Source organism: Macrobrachium nipponense, chromosome 4, assembly GCF_015104395.2.
Source record: "Macrobrachium nipponense isolate FS-2020 chromosome 4, ASM1510439v2, whole genome shotgun sequence".
In the NCBI taxonomy this organism is placed as follows: domain Eukaryota; kingdom Metazoa; phylum Arthropoda; class Malacostraca; order Decapoda; family Palaemonidae; genus Macrobrachium; species Macrobrachium nipponense.
The window spans coordinates 46039451-46064766 of NC_061100.1; the positions used below are offsets into that span (position 1 = coordinate 46039451).

General features: G+C 38.8%; 1 protein-coding gene across 5 annotated transcripts in view; it reads left to right on the forward strand.

Moving 5' to 3' along the window:
- Positions 1-1408: 1408 nt before the first annotated feature.
- LOC135210902 (protein MTSS 2-like) overlaps positions 1409-25316 on the forward strand; it is a 326878-nt gene continuing 302970 nt past the window's right edge. For 3 of the 5 annotated variants that reach the window (XM_064243842.1, XM_064243845.1, XM_064243846.1), the window contains exon 1: positions 1412-1768. In XM_064243842.1, coding sequence (XP_064099912.1) covers positions 1685-1768 — 84 coding nt within the window. In that variant the 5' untranslated portion in view covers positions 1412-1684. Of the gene's footprint in view, positions 1769-25316 lie in introns of all 5 variants that reach the window. The other 2 variants (XM_064243844.1, XM_064243843.1) reach the window with 2 other exon arrangements.

Genomic DNA, 25316 nt, shown 5'->3' on the forward strand with positions numbered 1-25316 from the left:
CAATTATATATATTAAAAAAAAAAAAAACAAAAAAAAAACTAGGCCCAGCACACTTCCCTGGGGCACACCTCTTGACAGTGCCCTAGCTCTTGAAAAGGACTTTCCCATTCGAACGCGATATGTTCTATTCTCAATGTAATTTTTAAGAAAACCCAACACTTCACCAATGCCAACAGCTTTCAAATCATCCACTAACAAGTCATGAACAACTATATCAAATGCAACACTCAAATCGAGTAATATTAATATACCACACTTTACCGCATCCATTTTCATAATCAAGTCGTTCACTACGACACAACACTGTTTCAGTAGAGTGGAATATTCGTATGCAGAATGCTCTACTGGAAAAATATTCTCTTCAAGATGTAATAACTTTTTCTATAATCTTGGATAAAAATGTTAAGTTCGAGACGGTCTGTAGGAACTTAAACTCTGCCTGTCAAGATCACCTTTCTCTATAGGTTTCACCAGCGCCTCTTTTCCACCCATAGGAAATGTTTTACTGCCAATGGAAAGATGAACAATTTCCGATACAACATTAGCCAAATTAGTAAAATCCACCTTTTTAACATCAGCCATTGGCAATGGGTCATTCGCACAATACGTAGGCTTCACCTTGCTCATAATAGATTTTATTTTATCTGTATCCTTGTTACGAAATCTCAAGAGCTTATTTACCCTTAACTCAGGAAGAAGAAATGGTGGCAACTGTTGGCTACCTCCAGCTAAATTTTTTACTATCGCTACAATCTTGCCATTAAAGAATTTCAAACTCATCTGCCAGATCATAATCAGAATAACCATCAGGTAAATGCCTTATTCTACTTATTGCCTGCTCTGTTATCAAGAATTTCATAAAATTTCTCTTATGTCAGATCATGATTCATTAACTTTTCGGGGTATAAAGCGACGCATCCTTTGCCGTCTCAAATTATTGTCATAGTTGTTAGGATTTTGATAATCCCTTCCGGTACTACTTTTATTTCATGTTTTGATCTCTGTTGGTACTTTTAAATACTTTCTGACATTTCTATAGATTCAAAGTATGATCTTACAAAATCTCATAAGGCAAGTAGAATGCTTATTTTGGCCCCTCTCGTCATCAATTGACAAGTTAGCTAGCAATAACATTTGGCCTGTTTAACATTGTTTACAAGACGGCTTGCTATTATAGTCCACTGTATTAGCCACTGCTCAGAAACAAAGCTTTACATATTACAGACTCACTGATCTTCAAGTTTTATGAAGTTTTGACATTTTATCTTTTACGACATTCAGTTTGTTTTTATTGACACAAACTGTATTTCGGTGTACAATAGTGCGTTCGCCAGGTAGACGTCTGGCAGTGGTGCAGCCAAATCACCCCGTGGGGTGGCCAGGGGACCCGGAGGAGAGACCCCCAACCCAAGCCGGATAGTAGAGCGATTCGACAGCGAATTCAGTTGAAGAGCGGTCGTCCTTCGTGGTGGTTCGTTGCGTTGTTTAGGAAATGTGTGTGAAAGAATCTCTGTAAAACCTAGCAAATTCGTAGGATTAATTTGTGCTACGAGAGAGATTTGTTCAAAACCTTATAGTAGTTCCTCTGGGAACGGAGTGGTTGAGTGTGTTTGGGGGGCAATGGGTTTTCCAGGGGTGTAGGCCTAAATGTGAACTAAATTACAAGGTTCGATCTTTGCGAAAATGGATGTGATAGGCCTGGCAACGATGGATAGGGATTGTTCAGCCCTTGCTGGACTTTTCCAGATGATCATCAATGATATGAAGGTAAGGAAGATTCCTCAAGTGAATGATAAGAATGGTTGCCGATTAAGAAGATTTTTGGAAGATAGTTTTAGATAGGCCTAAGCTGTCAGACTCGGGATCTTTTGTTGGATTGAATGTTAAATTCAGTTTAGTAATAGTTGAGATTGTTAGTATGTTGATTTTTCATATATCTTGAAGTTCCCCTCCAAAAACCATTTTGAGTAGCTAGTTGTCTTTCGTCTTACAACTTAGCTCAATTGACAATATTTGCCAAACGAGGTGGAGGAAGACCACCATCCCCATCTTTTTTAACATTAAAAATGTTTTGACACGATAGCCTAGGCCTCTTTTGTCAAATTAGGTCTACGATCCTAAGAGCCAATTAAAGAAATACTTGATTCCTTTAACAAATATTAGGCCTCTTATTTATTTGCATGGTTGTGTGACTGCTAAGCCTTAAACCCAGCATGTTGTTTGGCAGATTTGTTGTTGTGGAAAGGCTAATTACTTGTCAAATATTAGGTAGATTTGATTTGCTCTCTTCCGCAATATGAGCTTAACTGTTTTTGGATTGTCTTGCGTGAAGTTTACTAGCATTCTTTTTGGTTATTTTATGTCGACCTTTACCTTAGTTGTAGAAAGTGAAATGCCTGTTTACGTTATGCATTGTTTTTAAGTCTCCGAAAATTAGTAGACTAACCATAAAATACTGTATTTATTGTGAGTTTTTGAAAAACCCTTCGCTACTTTAATCCGTGTATTGTATGTAGTAACAATATACGTATATTTTCTTCCGAAGAATGGTGTATTTAAATATTTCCTGCATGCCTTTGACACCTGTCAAGTTGTACCAGTTTTTTTCAGCGTGCACGATAACACATTTCTGATTATGACGAGGGAAGGGATTTGTCGGCTTTTATTGTCTGTTTTATATCTACAGCCAAGATTAAACTGATTTTAAATCTGTTCTTTTATATATATATATACTGTTTAATTTAAAAGAATCTCTGCGTTATTATTTTTTAGACTTCTTTTAGAAAAGGAAGATTCGCGCTCATTGGGGTCCTCGTGCAGTCGAATTTGGTTTGATGGATCACTGATATCCAGGCCTTTAAATGGCCGAGGGGCAAGCGTGTAATAAGTGTTAGGCCTAAGTAAGCGGCCATGGGTTGCTAGGATACAAGCAATATTGATTTCTGGTCCTGGCAGGTGGAAACACTCCTCCCTTGTATGTTGTCCCAACTCCTTCCATCCTCCAATACAGCTTCAGCTCCTGTGCATAACCACAACTACATCGTATCGGCTGTTAATTAATACTTTGCAGTTCGGAGTTTGTATTAGACTGCTGTATTGTGTCTGAACCCCCTTAGCTTTTTATGATGTTATTTTATCTAAATGAGATTGATGATTGATGATTTCAGGTCGTCGTAAGAGTTGTTTTGCTTTTTATGTAGATTAATTTTATTTTTTGACAATTACTGAAGGTGTCGGTTTGAATAGTTGTTTAATGAAAACAGAATACTGTTGGTTCCTGGAGAATTTGGAAATTCTCCAAGTCCTTTATTTTGTATGTGGTGGGCGTGGCCATTTTAGGAAGCATGTGAGGCGTTCCGTGTAGTGGTTGTCAGGTAGTTTGAATTGTAAGCTTTTTAATCTCCAGATATGTGAATATTATATGTCAAGGAAGGTAGCACGTATTTGTAGTAAACTGCGGAAGAAACATACAGGTCTTACCTTGTTTTTAATGTTGGAAAGAATCAGAATTGTGTGTGTGTATGTATGTATGTATATATATATATATATATATATATATATATATTATATATATATATATATATATATATATATATATATATATATATATATATATATATTGTGTGTGTGTGTGTGTGTGTGGATAGGAGAGGATAAGTTCCTGTCTAGTCCTTTCTGTATGATGCTTGTTATTGTTGATCCTTTATAGCTTGTGATTAATTGCCGATACATGTGTCGGCTTTGTGATAAGTTTAATAATGCATTGGATTGCATTCCATTACAATATTTCAGTGGGCTCGATGATAGTCAATTTGAATTTACTCTGTAGTCGTAATACAGAAGTAATTTGAATTTACTCTGTAGTTGTAATACGGAAAGGTGGTTTTAAAGTATTGTTAACATTAGTCTTTGTTTCTGTCCAAATAGTTACCACATCCTCCACTATCCATCTGTGCATATACTTATACAAACGTCTTTCATATCGTGTATAAGTATCGTCAACTACTAATCAAATAGCCGATATGAATTTCTTGAATATTTTGTGGAACTGACTTAATAACACACACACAGCAAGAGAGAGAGACAGAGAGAGAATGTGCTTATGGAGAGTCCTGTTGTAATGAGGGAGGGGAGAGACTCAGTCTGTCTTATATATCGATCGTTTGAAGTGAGCGAGCGAACGAGCGTCCAAGCAGCTGACACATACTGTTCACATACATGTCACTCTCCTACATCAGCACGCGAAAGCTCCTCCCAGTTCCCAGACGAACGAATAAACTTTAAGACACCATTATCACAGGCCGTCATATTTTGTAGAGGTGTATGATAATTTTTCTGAGTAGTGATCAATTCATGGTTATGCAAGAGTCGCTGGTTGGCATACTGAGATCGATATGGTCGGGGGGGTGGGGGGTGTTGTTGCTTCTTTTTTTGTTTTCTCCGGTGAGGCTTCATTCGCATGGTGATTGTTTGTTGACGGGACGCAGAGTTCGTGCCATGAATTGTAGTTTTATTTGAATCTGGAATGAACCAAAGATTAGCATTGTTATTTCGTGTAGCGAAGCCTCTTATAAGATTTGCAAGTTGTGAGCATATTCGGTAGTATAGTAATATCAATGTTTTTTAATTCATTGAAGGTGGTTCGTACAAAAATAAATCTGGCCTTTGAGTGGCACATATTAAGAATGCTAGGCCGTTACACGTAATTATATATATTTTTAATAGATTAATTTATCACTGAACTTGCTTAACGCCCTGTAAAAGGTAGCTAATGTAGTATATTCCATCAGGAGAGTAATTTGTAATTTTTATATTTTCATATATATATATATATATATATATATATATATATATATATATATATATATATATATATATATAGTGTATATATATATAGTATATATATATATATATATATATATATATATATATATATATATATATATATTTATATATATATGTATTACTAAAACATATAATGTATATATTATATAACTGTAGACTACATCAAAAATTCAGTTTGGTCCCCAAAATCATACTGTATCGCTACTTCGATCCTTCAAAAAAAAAAAAAAAAAAAAAAAAAAAAAATCTGGCGGAAACAGTGTTTCCGCAAACCCTGATTGCCACATCCAGATCAATATCGTAGTTATCATGCGATCTCTGACTCATGGCAAACATTTATATAGTTCGTCTGCTGTGAATTTGAGTAGATCATGTGGTTTGTATATTATACGATATATCGATTAATGGGAATTCTCTCTCTCTCTCTCTCTCTCTCTCTCTCTCTCTCTCTCTCTCTCTCTCTCGTCTCTCTCTCTCTGTCTAGTTTTGGTTTCAGGAAGGTTTCTCTGGCTGGGCTTGAAATTCTTATATCTGTTTAGTGTTCAAGTTGACTTAAAACCTGTTGTATTCAACTGTAGTGTTTACCACTTGTGCTCGAAATGTTGAATGTTGTTAAAGTATGGGTTCCGATTTCTTTGAGACTGGTTTAGGGCAGCTTGCATGGTGCCAGATTTCTCTCTCTCTCTCTCTCTCTCTCTCTCTCTCTCTCTCTCTCTCTCTCTCTCTCTCTCTCTCTCCGTTGACTTTACTGCATGGTATTTTGGCTTGACAAAAGCACGATCCCAAACTTTTCCATCCATTTTCTTTTATGTTGGTTATGTGCGGCAGAAGTAGAAATTTCCAGGAGCTCGTTGATGAAACAGCGTTACTGTTTTTTGAAGCATTGATAAACGAATGTTCTGGCAAAATGACGAGTTTTGGCAGACCGTAGGAAATGTTACCTTTTTCGGTAAAGGCGAAGTAATGTAACTAAATTCTTTTAACAACTTTGGTTGGATGCTAGGCACGCTGCTTTGCTGATAAAATCTTGGCTGTTCGCAATGATCGTGAATAGTTGCTCAAAAGCATGGCGACAGAAGTAGTGTATGATGGATTGGAGACGGTGGATTGGAACTTGAATTATCTGCAACGTTCAATGAATACTTAATGCCCTATGGCGGGAATGGGCATGTGTGTTATATTGTGAATCGAAGGAAGTATCGTGTGCGGTTAGAGAAACTTAGCGAGACTTAGATTTTCGTATAGATTTTAGTATACACCCATTCTCTCTCTCTCTCTCTCTCTCTCTCTCTCTCTCTCTCTCTCTCTCTCTCTCTCTCTCTCTCTCTCTCTCTCGGGTTGAACATCGACTCTGTATAATTGCAAACCTGCCTAGGTGATCTTGAATCATTTATGTGAAATTGAGGATTCTCCTTTCGCGCCAGGATCGTGTTGATGATTAAGAACTTCGTTAACTAGAGTTCCTATGGGAAGAGAAGTTCGTGCAATGAAGTTTAACCCAGTCAGAGGAAGTAGAATGCCCGGAACCATAGTAGGGATAGAGACGTCGTTTCCTAATGAGAAAGGGGTAGTGCTAATCATCTTACCCAATTTCATGAGTATTTTGAATGATTGAAAAGTCCTGATCTTTGTGTTAATGGGGCAGTATATGGTAGGTCGTGTAAGTAGAGAACGCTGTGTATTTGGGCACTTCGTGAAACAAAAGGTGAACGGGCTGTGTGTACAGGTATGGGAAGGGTGTGGTTGAATTCATGTGTAATCTCACTCTTTGGAGTATATAGGATTAAGGTTCAAGCTGGTGATGAAGGGATAGAATTGTGGTTTTGTAATGCGTACTGGTACAAGAGTAGGTTGGATGAGATAGTTAGTGCAAGTATGTTGGAGGAGGATAGGGAAGTCAAGAGAGTCAGAAAATGGCAAAAAGTAGAGATCCTACTAGGTCACTGAGTACTGTATTGTACCAATGATTGAGATGAATTGGAAAGGAGAAGTGAATGAATAATTGAAAAGCACAAGTGAATGATGCAAGAGTGAAGGACAATTGTTGGGGTGAGGGTGTAAGGAGACAATCGAGGTTGGAGAAATGATAGATGCTAGATTTTGATTGGATTACAAAGAAGAAATTGTATTATACTAGTTATCCCATGATTGCAAGGTTGACCAGGGGTTTTAAGGTATGCCTTGTTGAGGGAAAGCTTCTGAAGGAGTAAGGTAAATAATTGTTCCATTGTTTTAAAAGTTGAAGATGAAGGTGACTGTAGGACACCCCGTAACATAGTTGATTAGGAAAGTGAAAGAGACAATAAGATTGGCAGAGAAGGAAAAAGTGAGTTTACTGAATGAATAGGATGTGTCATGGGACAGTTGTGCAAGGCTTTATTTTATCTTAAGTGAGGCTTAAATGTGATTATAGCTACAAGAACTTTGAAAAAGCTTAAAATAGCTAATAAGAAGAGTGCTCAGCATGTGAAATAGAAGGAAAGTTGCTGAATTATGGATGGGAGACTGAGCTTCTGCACAATAGAATATGGTTTGAGGTTGTGATAGTTTGGATTGTACGTTGTATGGATACTGTTTAGTCTTTCATGTTATACTGAATAGTTTTCCTTATTATTTAGGTTATTGGCAGGAATTTTTTCTTGATAAAGCTAATAGTCCAGTAGGGAATATGGTTGCTAATTTTATTATATAGATAGTGTTGAAGAAAAATTCTATGGTCGAAACTCCAACTTAAGTTTAAAACCATGTCTTTGAAAAATCTTTTAATTAGAAGCGAATAGTACGGTGAATGAGTAAAGGCTGTATGACATTGTTGCATCATCTCTAACAATTTTGATAGATTTTGGCTTTTTGTAAGTCATACTTGACAGTCTGTACAAACGTTATGAAATAATGCCATTCTCCAAAGAACACGGCCACGTGAACTTGGTTCTGCTTACTGAGATTTTTTGGCTGAATAACCACCTGTTGCAAAGAAAACAATCCTGCCAGTAATCTGTATATAGTGGAGAAAAATATACGTTAAACATATGGTATCGTAAGCTAATATATACAAATATTAACTTCGTTGTAACCCGAAACTGCCCGTCGCGTCTCTCCTACCCTCTGTCCCAGCCTACGCCGGGTGGAGCGGCGGACAGACAAGAAAGATCCACTCGGATTTTATTATTATAGATAGATTATCCATTCAAAGCTAAAATTATTTCCTGCTTTTCCTCAGCAGCGACATCCTAAGATCTGGTTCAGTCTGGAAAAGCTTCAATCCAGCGAAGAAAGGACATCCAGGACTCATCACTTTACAGCCGAACTTTTCAGTTCACTTGTTTATCCCATTGCTAGCCGCAAAGGTCACTACCGCCGCATTCATGAGGCATACTATATGGGTTATAAGTTTCTCTCTCTCTCTCTCTCTCTCTCTCTCTCTCTCTCTCTCTTCTCTCTTCTCTCTCTCTCTTCTTTCTTGTTAAGGAGGACCGAACGCTTGTATTTTATCGTGTTTGCGAACGTTTTACGAACGGTCCAATGAAAGATTGAGTATTTTGAATACCAGTAAGTTCTCATGCGCCGTAATGAAATTGCTTAGCCCAGTCAGTATCTGAATCGTGAGCTTTGCAGCCCCGGTAAATCAAGCAATGTGTTCCACTCGAGTTCGTCATAATAGTTATTTTGCAATCGAACGGTATCAGTTTGTTGCAAGTCATCGTTCGGCAGTTTGAGATCACGTGGATTATGGAGATTGCAAAATCTAATTCCAGGCTGATTGTGTTTTCACCGTCGAAACGTGACAGCACCAATATTGAATTGAATTTGGTGAACGGAAGCGGATACGTTTTCTGTATATCTGTTTTTAGCTTGCTTTCACACCGAGAGAGAGAGAGATGAAAATACATTGCGTTTGTCGGGGGTGACTGATGATGTTTTTATGCAAATGTTTAGAGTTGCAAGGCGCTGTTTGGGAAACTGTGAAAGATACTGTACATATTGTACTTCCTAGATTACGTAAGGCAAAGAAGTTGAGCTGTGCTACCAAAGCCACCAGTTTAGTTGTAATTGTTCAATTATACGAACGCAGATTTTGCATTTATTTTTAACAAAAATGTTAGTTACTTATGATTTAAGCTCTGAGGACAAATTGTTATAATAACCTGCATAAGATTCTACCACATGCTGTCTCTAAACACATCCCTCTTTATATTAAAGTACTCACTTTATTTGATTTAGCTAGCCTACTTGAACAACCTATGAGGTTGTGATGCCAGAATGATTAACCAATCAATCAGCCCTCTTGAATAGGCTGTTCATGTCTACCTTCTCATTTTGGTCTAGCCAAAACCTTCCCATGTTCATGGCCTCTCATGTGGCCAAACCTTGTAGGTATACATTGAAACCCTGCCCATTTCTCTCTGCATTACCGGTATTCATCATGTTCTTGTGATCAAAGCTTGTATTCTTGTAAAGCAAACTAAAAGCAGGAGCCTGATTTGCAGTATTATGTCAAATGTGATAAATGCAAAGGGGTGTCTAAACTCGTCCCGTTCTGCTAATGACTATTGTTATTTTGAACCATATAACTGTATTCTTGTATTTTTTTATCATTTCGAACTCAATTTTTATGCGCACAATCTAGTCTAGTTAGCATCTCATTTAATTAAGAAACTTCTATTTTCCTATGGTGTGTACCTACCGATGAAATTTTCGACATTTCATTTTGTTCATTAAATCAATATACGGATTCATGAACGAAAGCTGTAAGCATAACTTTCTTACTGTTAAATCGACGTGGGAATGGCGGTGTACTGCTTTGATTTTGAAAATCTGAATGTGGTCCATTCTGTGGAGTGTAAGGGGGTGGGTGTACAGTTAGTACCCAGACAAGCCTAATCGATCATATATAGGACAAAGTTCACAAAGCAATCATTACGGTAGTCAAGCTTTGCAACTGAACCAGACTAATGGTTTTGTCTTTACCGCACCAGGATTCATCACTACAGAAACCACTCTGTAATATTGTTTTCCTTATACCTTTTGCTTTTACTTCTGTAGACTGAAAGACTTGACACTGCTCTTCATTTTGGGTTGCCTTGCCGAAGTTCTAGCGCTGCCTGTCTAGAACGTACGAACTTTGGCTGTCCACGGGCGCTATTTCATCTACCATCGGTAATCAACAGCTGCCTCTCGTACTTATCTAAATGTGTCGCGTGTCATTTAGTTTTCATGTATATCACAAGAAGGTCTCCTAATTTACAAGCAAAGCATTTACACTCGCCTGCGCGCTGGTTTATAGTCTGTGATTGTTATACTAATTTTCTTGAACTTTTGTTTAATATATATATATATATTATATATATATATATATATATATATATATATATATATATATATATAATATATTTGGGAAATCTATTGAATGTGAACCATCGCTTTACTTCCGGGTTCTAGTGTGGGGAGTTGGAGTGACTTGTAGCAGTTACTGCAGGGTGTGGCTGGGCGAACGGAGGGAGAGGTCAGAATTTAGGCCTAGTTTCGGTACCGCAGAAGAGGTGGAAGAGGGAATTGCGTTGAGAGAATATCCAGCGTTAGGTAACTGTTTAATGAAACTGTTTTGTTTGCTGAGGGACCTCGGTCCACCTTGCAGTCACTATTTTATTGTGATTTTTCATGCCGTCAGTGACTTCTTTCATTTGAAATTTAAATTACTTGACGTAGGTGTTAAACATGTGTTTTTATGTTTCTGCTTTGGAAGAGTTAAGATGATTTAGAGATACAGCTAGACAGAATTCATTTTGTCAAATGTTATGGAATGGTCCCAAGAGTTACTGAGCATCTCTATAAAAACTAACCGATTTGTATATGAGATCATAATGGATCATTTAAGTGTCCAGGTCGATTGATGTTGCATTTATTGTGAATGCGACATTCATTTTGACAGGCATTGCATAACTGACGTAGAAATTTCAAGACGAGAAAAGTGGCAAACTAGACTGACGTTAAAAAAGGGGTAATCAAAGAGATCTATTGACTTAAGGGAGGAGGGTTTTTTGAAAGAGATAATTGAATGTAAGCCCCTTTCATGATAGATTTCATTCACATTTAATTGAGTTTGTTTGGCTGGCTGCGACTGCCAAAAGCTAATGAATAAGGAGAAAGGAAGCTCAGTTAATCATTTATTGTGGGCTTCAGTAAAGGTTTGATGTTTGTGATAATTTGAAATTTTTTTTCCTCTTGAATGCTGTAAGCCTGTGTACCCAATTCATCTCGTTAATGTCTGCTAAAGGGCAAGACAGGCTATCCGAAAAATTATACATAGTACGTCGTTTGTTTTATTTTTTTTTTTTTTTAGTTTTTTTTTAAGAACTTGCGTTGAAATGTGATGGTAGAGGAAATAGGTACGTCATTTAGTTGTGAAAATTATAAATAGCTTTAAATGTGAAGTAATGAAGATATATGGAATTTGTCAATTAGCTCACAAGGCCTTCTGAATGGCTTCTCCTCTGAGATCGCTAAGGAACAAATCACACCACTGGGCATTGACATTTTACTCGAAAGTCAAAGGAGGACGAAGAATGTATAAATCCTCCTTCACTTGAACTATGTCTAAGGAGTATAGCTGAGATTTATATTTATGTACTAGACCGAACAGCTGTGTGCAAAACGTAAACTTTGAAACATTTTATCAGTTTTACAAAGGAACTTGGTATCAGATTAGCGACCCATTCCAAAATCAATTATTTGTATAGCCTATTTGACAGTATTCCTTTTTGATGGAGCAAGGATCAATCATGGCTGGTGTACACATATACTATGTATGCATGTATATATATATATACATTCTTTTGTGGTACAGAATTTGACACTGTATGATCTTGCAGCAGGTCTTGGGGAGCTATCCTTTGGATAATAGTCTGAGCCGTTTCATCGTAGGTGGTTTTCATCTGTTACAACGGCGCCGCTCTTATTCCCGTAGCACCGAGTTTGCTGTGGGTTACAATGACTTCATCTGATGTGGTACTGCATTGTCTTGTTACCTGGGACTCCGTAGGGGTTGAGTGCCATCAGTGCACCTCACGGGTTACACTAGGCATTACTGAAGGTTTTTTGCAGCGTCCCTTCGTGCCCTAGCTGCAACCCCTTTCATTCCTTTAAATGTACCACCTTTCATATTAACTTTCTTCTCTTGCTATCCACCCTCTCTTAACAATTATTTCAGTGTAACTGAGAGGGGTTCCTTCTGTTCCACCTTTCAAACATCCTACCTATCTCATTTCCTTTCCAGCGCTGAATGACCTCATAGGTCCCAGTGATTGATTGGCCTTTGGCCTGAACTCTATATTCAGTCACTGTCATCTTGGAAAGATTGTTGACAGGTTTCTGTACATTGTCGAGAATTTTCCATTTTTTGTATTATGCCTTCAGTGATAGTGTCTTGATCTTTTTGCTGTTCTGTAATTTTTATTTTCGTCAGAAGGAAATATTGATCTCATAATGACACTTCAGATCATTTGTCCTTGTTTTGGATTTGTCTTTTGAGAAAATTACACTGAATTGAAGCTGGGCTTCACTGAAGACCAGCACCCAACGGACGTTAGAATAGGAGGTATTTTTTTTTAAGTAGTGAAAATAAGTTAGTGGGTAGTTCTAGTTTATTGCTTTTAAATTCACATCTTGAAAAACCATCTAATGCTTTTTGTTAGACCTTCATCTACTTGGGCTTTGGATGTTGCTGCCACTTTAGAAAGAGAGGATTTTTTTTAATCACAATCTTTAGAATCGCAACACTTTACTCCTGTCTTCCTAAAAATTTTGTTCGGGCATTAAAGAACAGTAGTTTTCTTTAGATTTTCTCTTTGCCAAGTTTAACATTGCTGAGCGCCCGTCCAGTCTTTCAAGTGAAACTTGAACCGGTGCTGTTTTCCTCCGAACGACCGTCTGAATTCAGAGATCGAATGTGTTGTCCGTTATTTTCTGAATGGTCCTTTCTATCAAATCTCCGGTAATTGTAGTCTATTGATTTTGGGACCCATGGGTTGCCTTTAGGCTTATGGCCTTTTCGGAATTCCATTTTTGTCCTTATGGTAACTGGGGCGAAAGATCGGTGAAATAGTTCACCGGCGTCTTTGTTGTTTTCAGGTCCCAAGAATCCTACCCCTGATTGGGTGGTGCAGGTGTTCGGTGTTTTAAACTGGTAGGAAGATTCTCGCCCATTGTTAGTGATAACGTTAAAAATTCTCAAAAGGCAGATTTTCCTGTGGAGTGTAGTCTATTGGTAAGACGAAGAGAATTGTCCTGATAGCTCTTTACAACGCTGCTATTATAATTACCTAGTAGTAAAACAGTGACAGCAACGTTGTATTTCTATGCGTTTTCAATGCCAGCTTAACGATTTTTTATATTTCATAACTGGCTCTCTTACCTCTGGCTGGAAAGCCTTGCCATTTCCTCATGGCCTTAGCGGCACTGCATTGTCTCTGATTTGATTATTTTCACAGTTTTTCACAAAAAGGATTTCAGCCTCGGGGCCGTCATTTCCTCGTTCAAGTGCGATCCTCTAAATGGGAGGGATATTTATTGTCCTTCACGACTCGAGAGTTCAATCTGGCTTTTCTTGCGATCTCCAGAGCTCCTCTGAGCTATGTATCTCGAGTGGAGGCCCCCACTTATGTGCTTAAGATTCATCAAGAGCGAGCGGGTAATGTGCAGCCTGGGGCAGATATACCCTCAGTCGCTCCCAGGCAGGCACGCAAGCGAGAGAGCGGCGGGAAATTTCTCTCTTCCTGTCGTGCGTGTGCAGCATGATCTTGTTTCAGGGGTTAATTGGAGTTAAAGGATTCGAGTGGCATCGCCCAAGTCGGTGGGGCTTGCGCAAAGGTCCACTTCAGGCCCCATGTTCTCTCTTTAGCACCAGACCGTACTAGCCTAAGCAGGCTTAACCATAATATGCAACCACCAGCCTACTTAGAGTTGCAAGGACTCGGTACTTACGGTAATGAGGTTCATCCTATTATTATTATTATTATTATTTTTGATCTTTGAACTAAGGAACCTCTGTAACGAGGCTGTAATATTGACAATTAAAAGCCTCAGTAGTGATAAAAATATATTTTTGTAGTATGTTAAAAATGACTAGGAAAGACTTTCGGATACTGCTCCGTATCCCTCCGTACTTGTAAAGACAACGAATTTAATGTAATTTCTCTAGTTTCTTTCTCGTCTATTAATATTGTTATTAGTATTACTTGTAATAATTAGTGACTTCTTGACAAACCATAAGGATTACTTAATCTTGGTTTAAGTCGCTGTTAAATAAAATTTGCGTGGTAGAAATGAATCCTAATATATTTCCAAATTTGTTTATGTTGTTACACTTTTGATTTCATTATGTTCTCTACTCTGCTTTCGGGATCACCTGAAGAAAAGCGACCCCAACACACGCTGGGGTCGCTTTTCTTAAGGTGAGGAATTAACAGGGGTTACAGTAAGCCCGTGGCGGAACGGCGCTTCGCGCCTTATCCGCATATTTAAAGATTCTTGGCAACTCGGTATGTTCTGGCAAGAGGTAATGTTGCGCTTTGCGCGCTAGCCATAGGGGTTACTGTAGGTTTGATTATTTTTGGGTCACCTGAAAATTGGGGACACCAACAAGCAAGGGTCGTTTATCTTCAGGTGGAAAATATTGGGGTCGCTTTTCTTCAGGAGGAAAATATTGGGGTAGATTTTCTTCAGGAGAGGTATTAGGGGTCGCTAATCTTCAGGTGATCCGGCTTTCATACCTTGTCAAATTGATAATCACGAAACATTAGTATATCGTAGGACTGCATAATACAGTTACCCTTACTTTAAACGTGTTAAGTAGTATAGTGTTTCCACAAGATCGCTGTTTACGCTAGGAGTTCAAAGGGACACTAGGTAAATGGATGGAATCGGGAGACCACTAGAGGCTTCCTGTCGGTAATTTGTACCCAGATATCGACAGCAATCTACTTGAACATTTTTTCCTTCGGGTAGTACTCTCCTACCATATCCCTACCATCACTTCCTAAGCCTTCGGCCGACGTCCTTGCTTAGTTATATCCTTGAAGGTAATTTCTATTACTTGCGTATTATGTTCAGCAAAATTGTTTTATTGAGTGCTCGTAAAGGGAATATGATGTAAGCTTTCCTCGTTTAGAATTTTGGGTTACTCGGCGGAGTTTTTAGTTAAAACTGCGGGTAAACATGAAATTAATTTTTCCACGTCATTACGGGTAATTTTAGATGTACATTCGATGCTACATATCACATAGTTTGTTTGTACATGGAGGGTTGTAGGCTTCTGTGATCTCACCATGAAGTGACTTATTTTATTCGAATTAAATTCTCTTAACTCGGTTAATGTTCACACTACTGTTTTGAATAACTTTTAACTGCTGGTTTATGTGATTTGCTTTTTTCTTTTACTCGGCCTGGAAATACAAAAGTTAGAAGAATCCGTTCTTTGTATATCTTTGATCAGAATCTGGGGGTTGCTATAAACCATTCCTAGCACGCATGTGGGACGGGTTCCAGAAGTGAGGATTTTCTGATTAGGCCTGACCTGGTTGCATGTAAACATGTCAGCGTCGCTGCGTAGGCCTATCCAATTGTGTAAACCCTGGTTTTTCTCCCGGTCGGCTGATGAGTTCCCTTCTGTTTGGGTCCTATAGGTTATTTATTGTTAAATAAAGAAAAACATAGGCCAGTTTTCCCCATTCTCTACGTATTTTCTAGAATACACTCTGCGAGTCGTAACGTTTTATCCAATAAAAAAAGTTTCCCAAAGGGACTGTACAGGCACTCAAAAAAAAAAAAAAAGTAAGTTTCCATAGGGAATGTACACACGCAAGGAAACTGAATGTCTGTGAACGAACATTTCTTTATAGTATGGTCTTCATTAATTTATTTCCTTCTGACAATGCCGTGCTTATATTACAAGCATCTTTGATCATGCAAGGTAATGTTTAGCTAGCCGTAAACACAGCATTAGAAGGACAAAACCATGAAAGGCGTAGTTTTATTTCCTTCTCTTGACGCTCATTCTCACCGCAGCCCTCGAGATGAGGGCGCATGAACTCTGCTGCCATCGAAACTGTTCAAGTGAGCTGAGTTTGCAGGTGCTTTGTCACTCCATCTTCTAGCCTCGTGTAGCGTGTGGCATTCATTGTCTGTGATTGCATATCAGCCAGAAAGTGTAGTGAATCAAGTTCGCGCATCTTCCTTCCGATGACGCAAATATGTCGCCATTATGTAAGAGTTATTAAACTGTTAGTGTATCATTAGCAGCCCTCTCAAAATACGCCTTAAGTGAATACTTAACCCAAATACTAGGTGAATTACGTATCAGTCATCTTAATGATGCAGTCCATATTGACTAGAAATATCTTGAGCAGGTTTCTCACATCAGTCAATGATGTCGCCAATGCCTCAACCCCCTGACGATCTCTGCCCGTCAGGTTAGCAGCGAGTTGTCAGCGCTGTCCTCTTGACTTGTCTTCACAATCTCGGCATTTGTCAGATTCTCCAAAATCCTCCTCTGATTTGATCTCGTTTCCTTTTAATGAGCGCTCACGTACCCTCATTCTTCTTCCTCTCTCGTTCTCTTCCCTAGCGCGCGCGCACATACATAAACGTATACACACGCATACATCCCCTCTCTCTCTCTCCCTCCCTTTCTCTCGCAATACTACCTCTGCTATCCCTCCTCTCTAATAAATATTTGCCCTTACCAGTCTCCTGTGCACCCCCACCCATAAAACGCCCACGCCGAGAAAAATCGATGTTATTGAAGCGCCCTCGTACGCCCCCGTGCGTGGACTATAAAGCAATTTTTTTCCTCTGTTAGACGCGAGCATCAGACGGTATTGTTGTTGCTTCTGCTGCTGTTCTTGTTCGTTACTGTTTATAGAGACTTCTTACTCGACTGCGCTTACTTATGAGAAGAGCCAAATGTATTGATATATTTTGACACTGCATGTACGCTAGGGTTGTTGTTGTTGTTAGGGGCCATATTCGTCGCGACGGCAGATTGTGCATTGAAATAATTATGCACTTGGTAAGGCCTGTGCTAAGGGACATTTTAAAATGCTCATTTATTTTTCTATTGAAGAGGCATGTTGCTTTATTAAGTTGGTGGCATGTGTTCGTTAAACGGTCATTAGTGCGTGTAACGGAAATATTTCAGAAAGTGCTGGATTTTCTGGCTTCGATAAAAACATATAAATTGTTGATTTTTTTATATGCCATTATTAGCAAGAATACAGTTTGCCTCTTATTAGTCTGATAATAAGGATAAAAATGAGGAGAAGACTATTGTGAGAATAGCGATGTGTAAACAAGGTCCAGAGAATACGTGTACCCTAAACTTTTAAAGAGTTGTGAAGTCCGAATTCTGTTTCTATAAGTAAAATCTCTTCATTTGGGAAAAGCAGCACGTGGTAAGAAGTAAGAACCAGCGTCGTCGTCCCATAAAATCGGAAGAGGGAATCAAATGTCAAAGTGGGAAAGACACTGGCCCATCCTGGCACCAGACTCATCCTGGTAGTGGATGATTTGGCAGCGACCCCAACAAAAACCCACTCGGACGCAAAGCCATTATGGTTCCCACACTCGTATAGCTATATGTATTACAGAAGCGTCATTATCCAACTTGCGTTTTTCCAGGCAAATTGTTAGTAAGGACAGTCGTCATGGATGCCAAGTTTTACCGTGAGAGCTAGAGATACCTCTGGTGCTTAATTTTTTATCTTTTACGTTCCAGATCTGATTCTTATTGAACGTAATTCTTTAAGTGATGCGTCCCTCTTAATATATGGGCAGTGTTAACAACCAGGACCCTAGATACTAAGGTTTTTATTGTACGTTGACTTCCTGCTTTCTTGTGACAGCTTTCCTATGTAATATCGTGACGTGCACTAATGCAGGTCGAGAACGCGAATGTGATTTACTCAAGGGGGTAAATCATCTAATAAATGTGTCATTTCCTTCCCGCGTTTACATTTCTTTATTCGACAAAACACTTTTTATTTTTGTGTGATCGGAGTCGCCGAAGACAGCTGCAGTGAATGCTTGTTTTCATTACCTTGTTATGGAAATCATGATGAACGCCCACCTGCATTGATGCTTTCTCGTCGTAAGTTAGCATTGTGAGCGTGTGTAAGTTTTAGGTTACGATTAAGGAATACTATGTTATAGTTTATAGTTCCAGTCAAGGTCCTTTAAATATTTAAAGGACCTTGGTTCCAGTGCGCTATCACGTGTTATTCGATGCTACAGTCCTGTAAAATAGTTTTTCTTCTGTCCCAGCTAGGATTCCATAACTGTAGTTTAATGCAGTTTTAAATTTTCTCAATTATACATCTTGAACAGCACCCAGCACATGTCTGTGACTTCATCTTCTGGTTAAATTTCTCTCTCTCTCTCTCTCTCTCTCTCTCTCTCTCTCTCTCTCTCTCTCTCTCTCTCTCAACGAGCAAATCCTCTTCCGTCTCCTGGGAGGGGCGGAACCGATCTTCAGGTAATATCTCTCTCTCTCTCTCTCTCTCTCTCTCTCTCTCTCTCTCTCTCTCTCTCTCTCTCTAAGACTTGGTCGTTTTTGTGCAAACACGTGCGGTAACCATATCCCCTTATCTTAAGAGAATTGGTGCAAGAGAGAGCGATGGTTTAAATGTAAGTCATTTCAGGGCACGATCTGGTATTTCGTTATCGGTTACATTTACCGACATTTTTTTTTTATAAGCGGAAGCGCTTCCTATTATTAGGGTTACTGTTATGAAAGCTGAAGTGAAATTATTCATTTGTGTTTACATATCAATATTTTAATAGCCGGAAGCTCACCCTGTTATTAGGGTTACTATTATGAAAGATAAAGTGAAATTATTCATATGTGTTTGTATCTCAATGTACCTTATATAGTTTACAAGTTTTATGCACTGTGCCATATTTGTAAACAGACAGACGGAGTGAGATTAATTTTGACAGTAAAGACACCGTAACAGAAGAGAGAGAGAGAGAGAGAGAGAGATGAGCGAGAGTGATTGAGAGAGACGAGAGAGAGAGAGAGAGAGAGAGAGAGAGAGAGAGAGAGAGAGAGAGAGAGAGCAGATATGAGAAATTCATTTAAAACACTTGCATAAGAGAGGGAGTGAGTTTGCAGCCGAAAAAATAAGTTTGTGTGGCCGGGTTTCCTGATTAGTTCCCGTGCCTTATTTCATTTGATGCGCACGAAGAATAGAGCGCAACAGTCTGAACGCTTGGATTCCCCTTCCGTTCATGTGACTCCATTTAGTTTCATTTGCTTAAATTGTAGATCAGCTTAAACGTTTGATACTTTAAGCTTTGAGGAAACATTTATTGAATGTTAGTTTTCCCTGATTTGAACCGACGTGGTCTAAGCAGATGTGTATGTAGCAGAAATTTCCCCAAGTTGAAGTTGGTGCTTGTTCGCATTCGGACGAGTCTGGTGGCTTAGGGCAACCTCATAAACAAAAATTTTTCATTCAAACTTTGTGAGGCGGATAAACTCGAGAATGAATAGTGCACAGATCTATGGATTAATCTTCCTTGAAATTTATCTTCAACTTTAGAATCAACTTCGGGCTGTGGAGGCTTTCAGAGCGTGGATAGTTTCCAATTGAAAGAGCGGATGTGATTGTAGGTGTCTTTCGTTTTGAGATTTGGTGTGTTTTGACTTTGTTTCCACTGCTGCCTCCCGATGCCTGGTGGTTGAGGAATGTTTTCACGTGGGAATGTGTCTTTCGCGGCGGCTCCTGTTTCCATCGTCGGCTTAATGAGAGTTGGAGGAGAAGATTGCCTACACTTGGCGGTTTGTCGCCGCAGATGCTCTCTCGACGTTACCCTGCGCCATATGGCCAGAGCGGCGAGGCGGCGGCTGAAGGGAAGAAGGCGAGGGAAGGAAGAGATGCAATTCCGTAGGGAAGATATTGGTGGGTCTTCCCTGAGGCGTGTTTACTTTCAGTTTGGATGCCGCCCCGGGGATCGCGGTATCAAGTTTATGAGCGATGGAGACTCCTCGCCATAATTTTGGGGTTGGCAAGTTACTGGGGGATCGCGTCGACGCCCTCGCCCCCTTGAACTGACAAAGACGGAAAAGTATTTATAGCTCGTGTTTCCTGGTTTATTGAAGGCAGAAATTTCATATAGTTCTCTCTCTCTCTCTCTCTCTCTCTCTCTCTCTCTCTCTCTCTCTCTCTCTCTCTCTCAGGCGTCGTTTGAAATGGTTGTACTTTCGTATCAATCGAGAGAAGTTGAGCAAGCGTGCTTGTAGCCTCATCCGCGTGGTCACAAGGTTCACGAACCTGTTAATTGCACTCGCTCTCTCTCTCTGAAGGCTTGTGTGTGCTTTAGCAGTCAATGCACTGCAGAAAAGAAAAAAAATCATTTGCATGGAACCCGTTTGCCATGCAGTCTCGCATGGAAAAGCGCTGGTTTCTTTTCATGATGACGTTCGTTTGTTTCTCACTGGGCTCATTTTTCACATTTCATTTGTGGTCGTTAACTAAGTTGAGCATTTATAGTAGTGATATTTTATTGGAGAAAGTGTTGATATACGGACACTTTGATTCAGATGAGCAATTTCTTTTTCTGGTGATACTTAGGCGCTTTTACTCCGAAAATAAATATATCATGAATGTAATAAACCAAAGATGTAGCATTATGCATCCATTCTTAAAATTGAAAAATAGGCTAATTATTATTGATGATGGTATTGCTCCGGAACAAATCTTTTGAATTATTGCCATTCCTTGCTGTCACTTTTGAGTGCCATTGTAATACATAGCTTGTAATGGATTACGTGATTTGAGACAGACCGTGACAATATGAATGGCAATTGGATTATATGGTGTGTAAGGTACGTGACCCTAAGCGTAGGGAATCTGGGATAAATATTCCTTATTTTCAGTTTCGAAGGAGGTAAATGGTTAATTCATGCCACACAAGTGAGGTTTTTGTACTTTGCCCTCCCTCCTCTCCCCCTCTTATTAATTTATTTATTTTGAAATAGCCTTTGTTGATATGTAGAACTATCATTAAGTATTATTACCTTCGACAACGAGGTTGTTTATTATTTTTGTTTGTTACCAATATAACGTGAAAATCGACAAATCTATGATGACGAAAATGCGTGCAAAATTTACTGGGTGATCCGCTAAGGATGACTCACTTCAGGTATTGCTGCAGAATCGAGTTTGTGATAATAATAGACACTACGTCAAATTTCAAACGGGTATCCCATCAAAAACGTCATTTTGAGGTAGGTAACTTCATGGTAGGGGCTTCTACTGACGTTCATTAAAATCCGCTCCGTCGCTCTCCAGACATTTTATTAAAACACCTTATTCCATATGTGCAGTTACCTTGGCGGATGTTTGCAGTCTCCAGACGGTCTTATTAGTATTGTTATATAGTTAGCAATCAAAATCTCTTCAAAGGAGAGAGTTGCTTTATACGAAGCAAAGGCAGTCACTGTTATATTCATTCTTTAAACTGGAGTATAAAGGACAAAGCCTCATTAGCTTAAACCAAAGTTTTAAGTGTGTCGACTCCCTCCTTGCATACCTACGAGCACCTGTGGTTGCTTGCTAAAATATAATCCTATGTTCTCCCCCATTCTCTCACTATGCCTAAAACCATCTCAGGCCACTAGGGTCCGTTAATACTGGCCATTTTCTCCAAACTTCGTTTTTCCCCTTTCGTTTGTCACGATGTCAGTGTTCTTGCCGTATACTGATAATGAGTGATTCATTCGTTTCGACAACACCCACACTTTTACTTTCACTCTTATTCATCAATGACACTATGCCTTTGTTGCCTGTCTATGAAATTTTTCTATTCATTTGGAGGCTGATAGGATAAGTGATAGTATAGCTGTTGTTCAGAACAGTCCCGACTGAAACAAGAACTAGAGTTATCGGGGAGATAATGTGTAATCAACAGCCACTTATGCAAATAACGGTTGAGGAAACGCATCGCCAGAATGTGAAAGCACAAGTAAAAAAAAAAAACTTATACGACATTACAGCCAATAGCTTGCAGTCGCCTAAAGTTAAATACCATAACCTGCAACCGGTCGTCTTGACCTAGGAGATCTACAGATCTAACTTGCAACGATTGAAAAGACGTGTTACAGATGAAAAGGAGAGGAACTGTCAGGATCTAGAAGAACTTAATAGGTTTCAAGATCATGGTAACTGTTAAGGAGCTAAAATCGCGTGACCCGAATAACATTCTCATGGTTGAACCAAACCAAAACATCTTAGTTTTCTTTTGAAGATGGAAAAAGAAACCAACAAAATTGACCGAGTATAACTTTTTTACTTTTAAAATACTATGTAAATATTTACAAGTAAACTAGTTATACTCAGTAATTTGTGAGTTACTTTTTCCATTCTGAAGGTTGACACTTGGCTCAAGATTGGCTACTTGGCAAACCGTTATACTCGAACACTGACGCAGAAATGAGCAAGTTAAAGAATTGCTCGTAATTGCTCAGAATGAGTCTGATAATGCAGCTGCGTAGAGTTCAATTGGTTTCGTGTCAACATCTGGGGGAATATTTCTTGTACAACAGCAGAGGAATAAAAGTTCAAGTTTTTACCAATCTCAGGAGTTCCGAAGATTGTACGAGGTGGCCTTTTTTATACAAATCTGAAAAGGATAGGATAACAGAGTAGTTTAACCAGACCTCTGAGCCTAAAAAACTCTTCTCAGGTTGGTTCCCATGAATTAACCTGAAAAAAAAGTAGACTATTAAAAAACCAAATCTCAAACAACCAAGTTAGCAATATGGGTGCTACTTGGGATTGTTATCCTCGCGTCACTTACTTGAAGTGCTAATACTAAATAAACACTTCATGGTAAATGTAAAGTAGACGGCCGTACGAAGATATCGTTAATATAATTTTTCGACCACAGAATGTAGGAATGGGTGTATATAATACTTTGATCCCGACGGGCTAATACTAAGAAAGGCGTACCAAGGAGTTTCCGCCATGTCTAGTACTATAGTAGATTCACATCAACCGTGCATTTGATGTCTAGGCCAGTCCCTTACGACGCTCCTGATTGGCTGTTGATAAGCCAATGACAGGGCTGGAAACTCTGTCTCTCGCGAGAGTTCACATAGGCAGGATGTGTGTTCCTCCTATCCTGAGGGATGCGTCTTTCAAATGTATACCCCAGGAGAGGTGAAACACACATCCTGCCCATGTGAACTCTCGAGAGAATGAGTGTTTCCAGCCCTGTCATTGGCTTACCAACAGCCAATCAGGAGCGTCGTAAGGAACGGGCCTAGACATCAAATGCACAGTTGATGTGAATCTACTATTGTACCTCTGTGTAGGTGACGCATAGATAACAAGCGCCCAAGTAGCACTAAAATATGCTTATGTATGTTTGCCAGCTTGTGCTTATTAAGCACAAAGGAGACGGGTTCAGGTGGCCAGCACGTGCAGTAGCCTGTGCTTGGTTCAGTATTTACTTTCAACGTTTTGGGTGCAATTATTATTATTATTATATATATATATACACACACACACACGTGTGTGATATATATATATATATCACACACACACACACGTGTGATATGTGTATGTGATAAACTACAATACATAGCGACAAGAACTTTTTGTTCACATTATTTTATTGGATAAGAGATTAAGTAGATATACAAGACGCAATTTCATAAAGCAAACATCTGGAAACTATGAAAAGTATTTTCATTATGTTTGTGAACACCACAACGCTAGCAATAACAGCATCATAATGCAGCCATTATACTTCCTGTTTTTGGTCTCTCTCTCTCTCTCTCTCTCTCTCTCTCTCTCTCTCTCTCTCTCTCGGGTGAAAGCGAGGTGGAAGGAATTACGTCAAAACGGAAGGAAGTTGTAAAATGAGGAAGATGAACCACTGGCGCATCGCGGTTGGGGATGACGTTCCTTGGGTAACTATAGCTGGACTTGTTGCTTTCAACTCGGGTGTCTAAATATCCCCTTTGGGCTTCGTGTAGACTGTTGACGCCTAAAGCTCGATTCTGGGTTGTGTTTAACTGCGTTCTTATTTCGTGTTGATGAACAAATGAGTTAGGGATTTCAAAGGTCATTCGCAATTTACCAAATTTGGCATATAGGCTCTAGACAAAAAAGAAAAAAAATGCACATGTTCTAAGCTAAGAGTTGAATTGAAAAAAAGGTTACTTTTTCATCCCTTATTTTCTCGTGCATCTTAATAGTGATGGATGAGATAATCACCAATCTGAGGTTGAAGATTTCTCTCTCTCTCTCTCTCTCTCTTCTCTCTCTCTCTCTCTCTCTCTCTAGTGTGTGTCTGTGTGTGTGTCTGAGACGAGAGTAAGTAAGTAATTACTGCTAGTGTCTCTGTGCATGGACAGAGACCTATATTTTTTTAGAGATAGTCTGATCGATTTACACTTGGTTTATTAATCTTCAGTTTATGAAAGAAATGCGGTCAACTGTTCTGTTCCTCTTATGTTTTAATTGTTGAAATGTATTTTTCAAAGTGTCTGACCTTACAGCTTTATAAATTGCTAACTAGAAATGTAGGTAAAGTAAAGAGTCTCTAATTTGAAAGAAAAGTACCACAAATTCTCTTCTTTAATTTAGACAGTTATATGAATGCCGAGTGATGATCCCTGATCAGACTTACGAACATTGCACCATTTGACAGTATATCAAATAATTTTTTTTTTTATTTGTCATGAAACGGAAGGAGACTAACAGCTTCAAAGTCCGCTTCAAAATCAGCATTGCAGGAGAGCTATGAATGCTTTTGTAGCTAGGTGTAAATTCGTGTTTATTTTCCCTGTTTCTTGGCGTTGTTGATGTCATATTTCACGTGCCTGGTTGAAAGTAAAGTTCCCAACGGATACACAATTCCGTTTAAAGGAATGAGGATAACCCCTCTTGTATTTATTTGCTAATCCTGTTCGTGCTAATAATAGATATATACTTTATTGCCATTTTTGCTAAGATCGTCGCCAGGTAATGAAAAGGATTAGTCTTTTTACGAGAGGCAAATTATGGTGGTTTCTGTTGCGAAAATTATTGCGATTGTGGATACTGAAAAGAATATACAGTATATTTTAAAAATACTACAATGTTTTGAGATATTTCTATTCAAATAAGATAAAGGAATTGCGATATGGTAAGAAACCTTTTTATGTTCTTTTCCTCTTGGCAGTCTTGGTTTTATTGATGATTTTACATCGGTTGTAACATTGTATACACTTGTAAGCACATTAACGCATGGGTTAGGTTAAAAACTTTGACAGCTACGATATATTGCTTTGCGTACTTTTATTCAACGTTTATAACGAGATGGATGTTTTGTCAATGTATAAATGTTTAAATGTATTGCTCTTCAAGGTAATTTTTACTCTTGATAGAAAGGGTATTTGATTCTGTTAGTTTTGTTTTATTACATG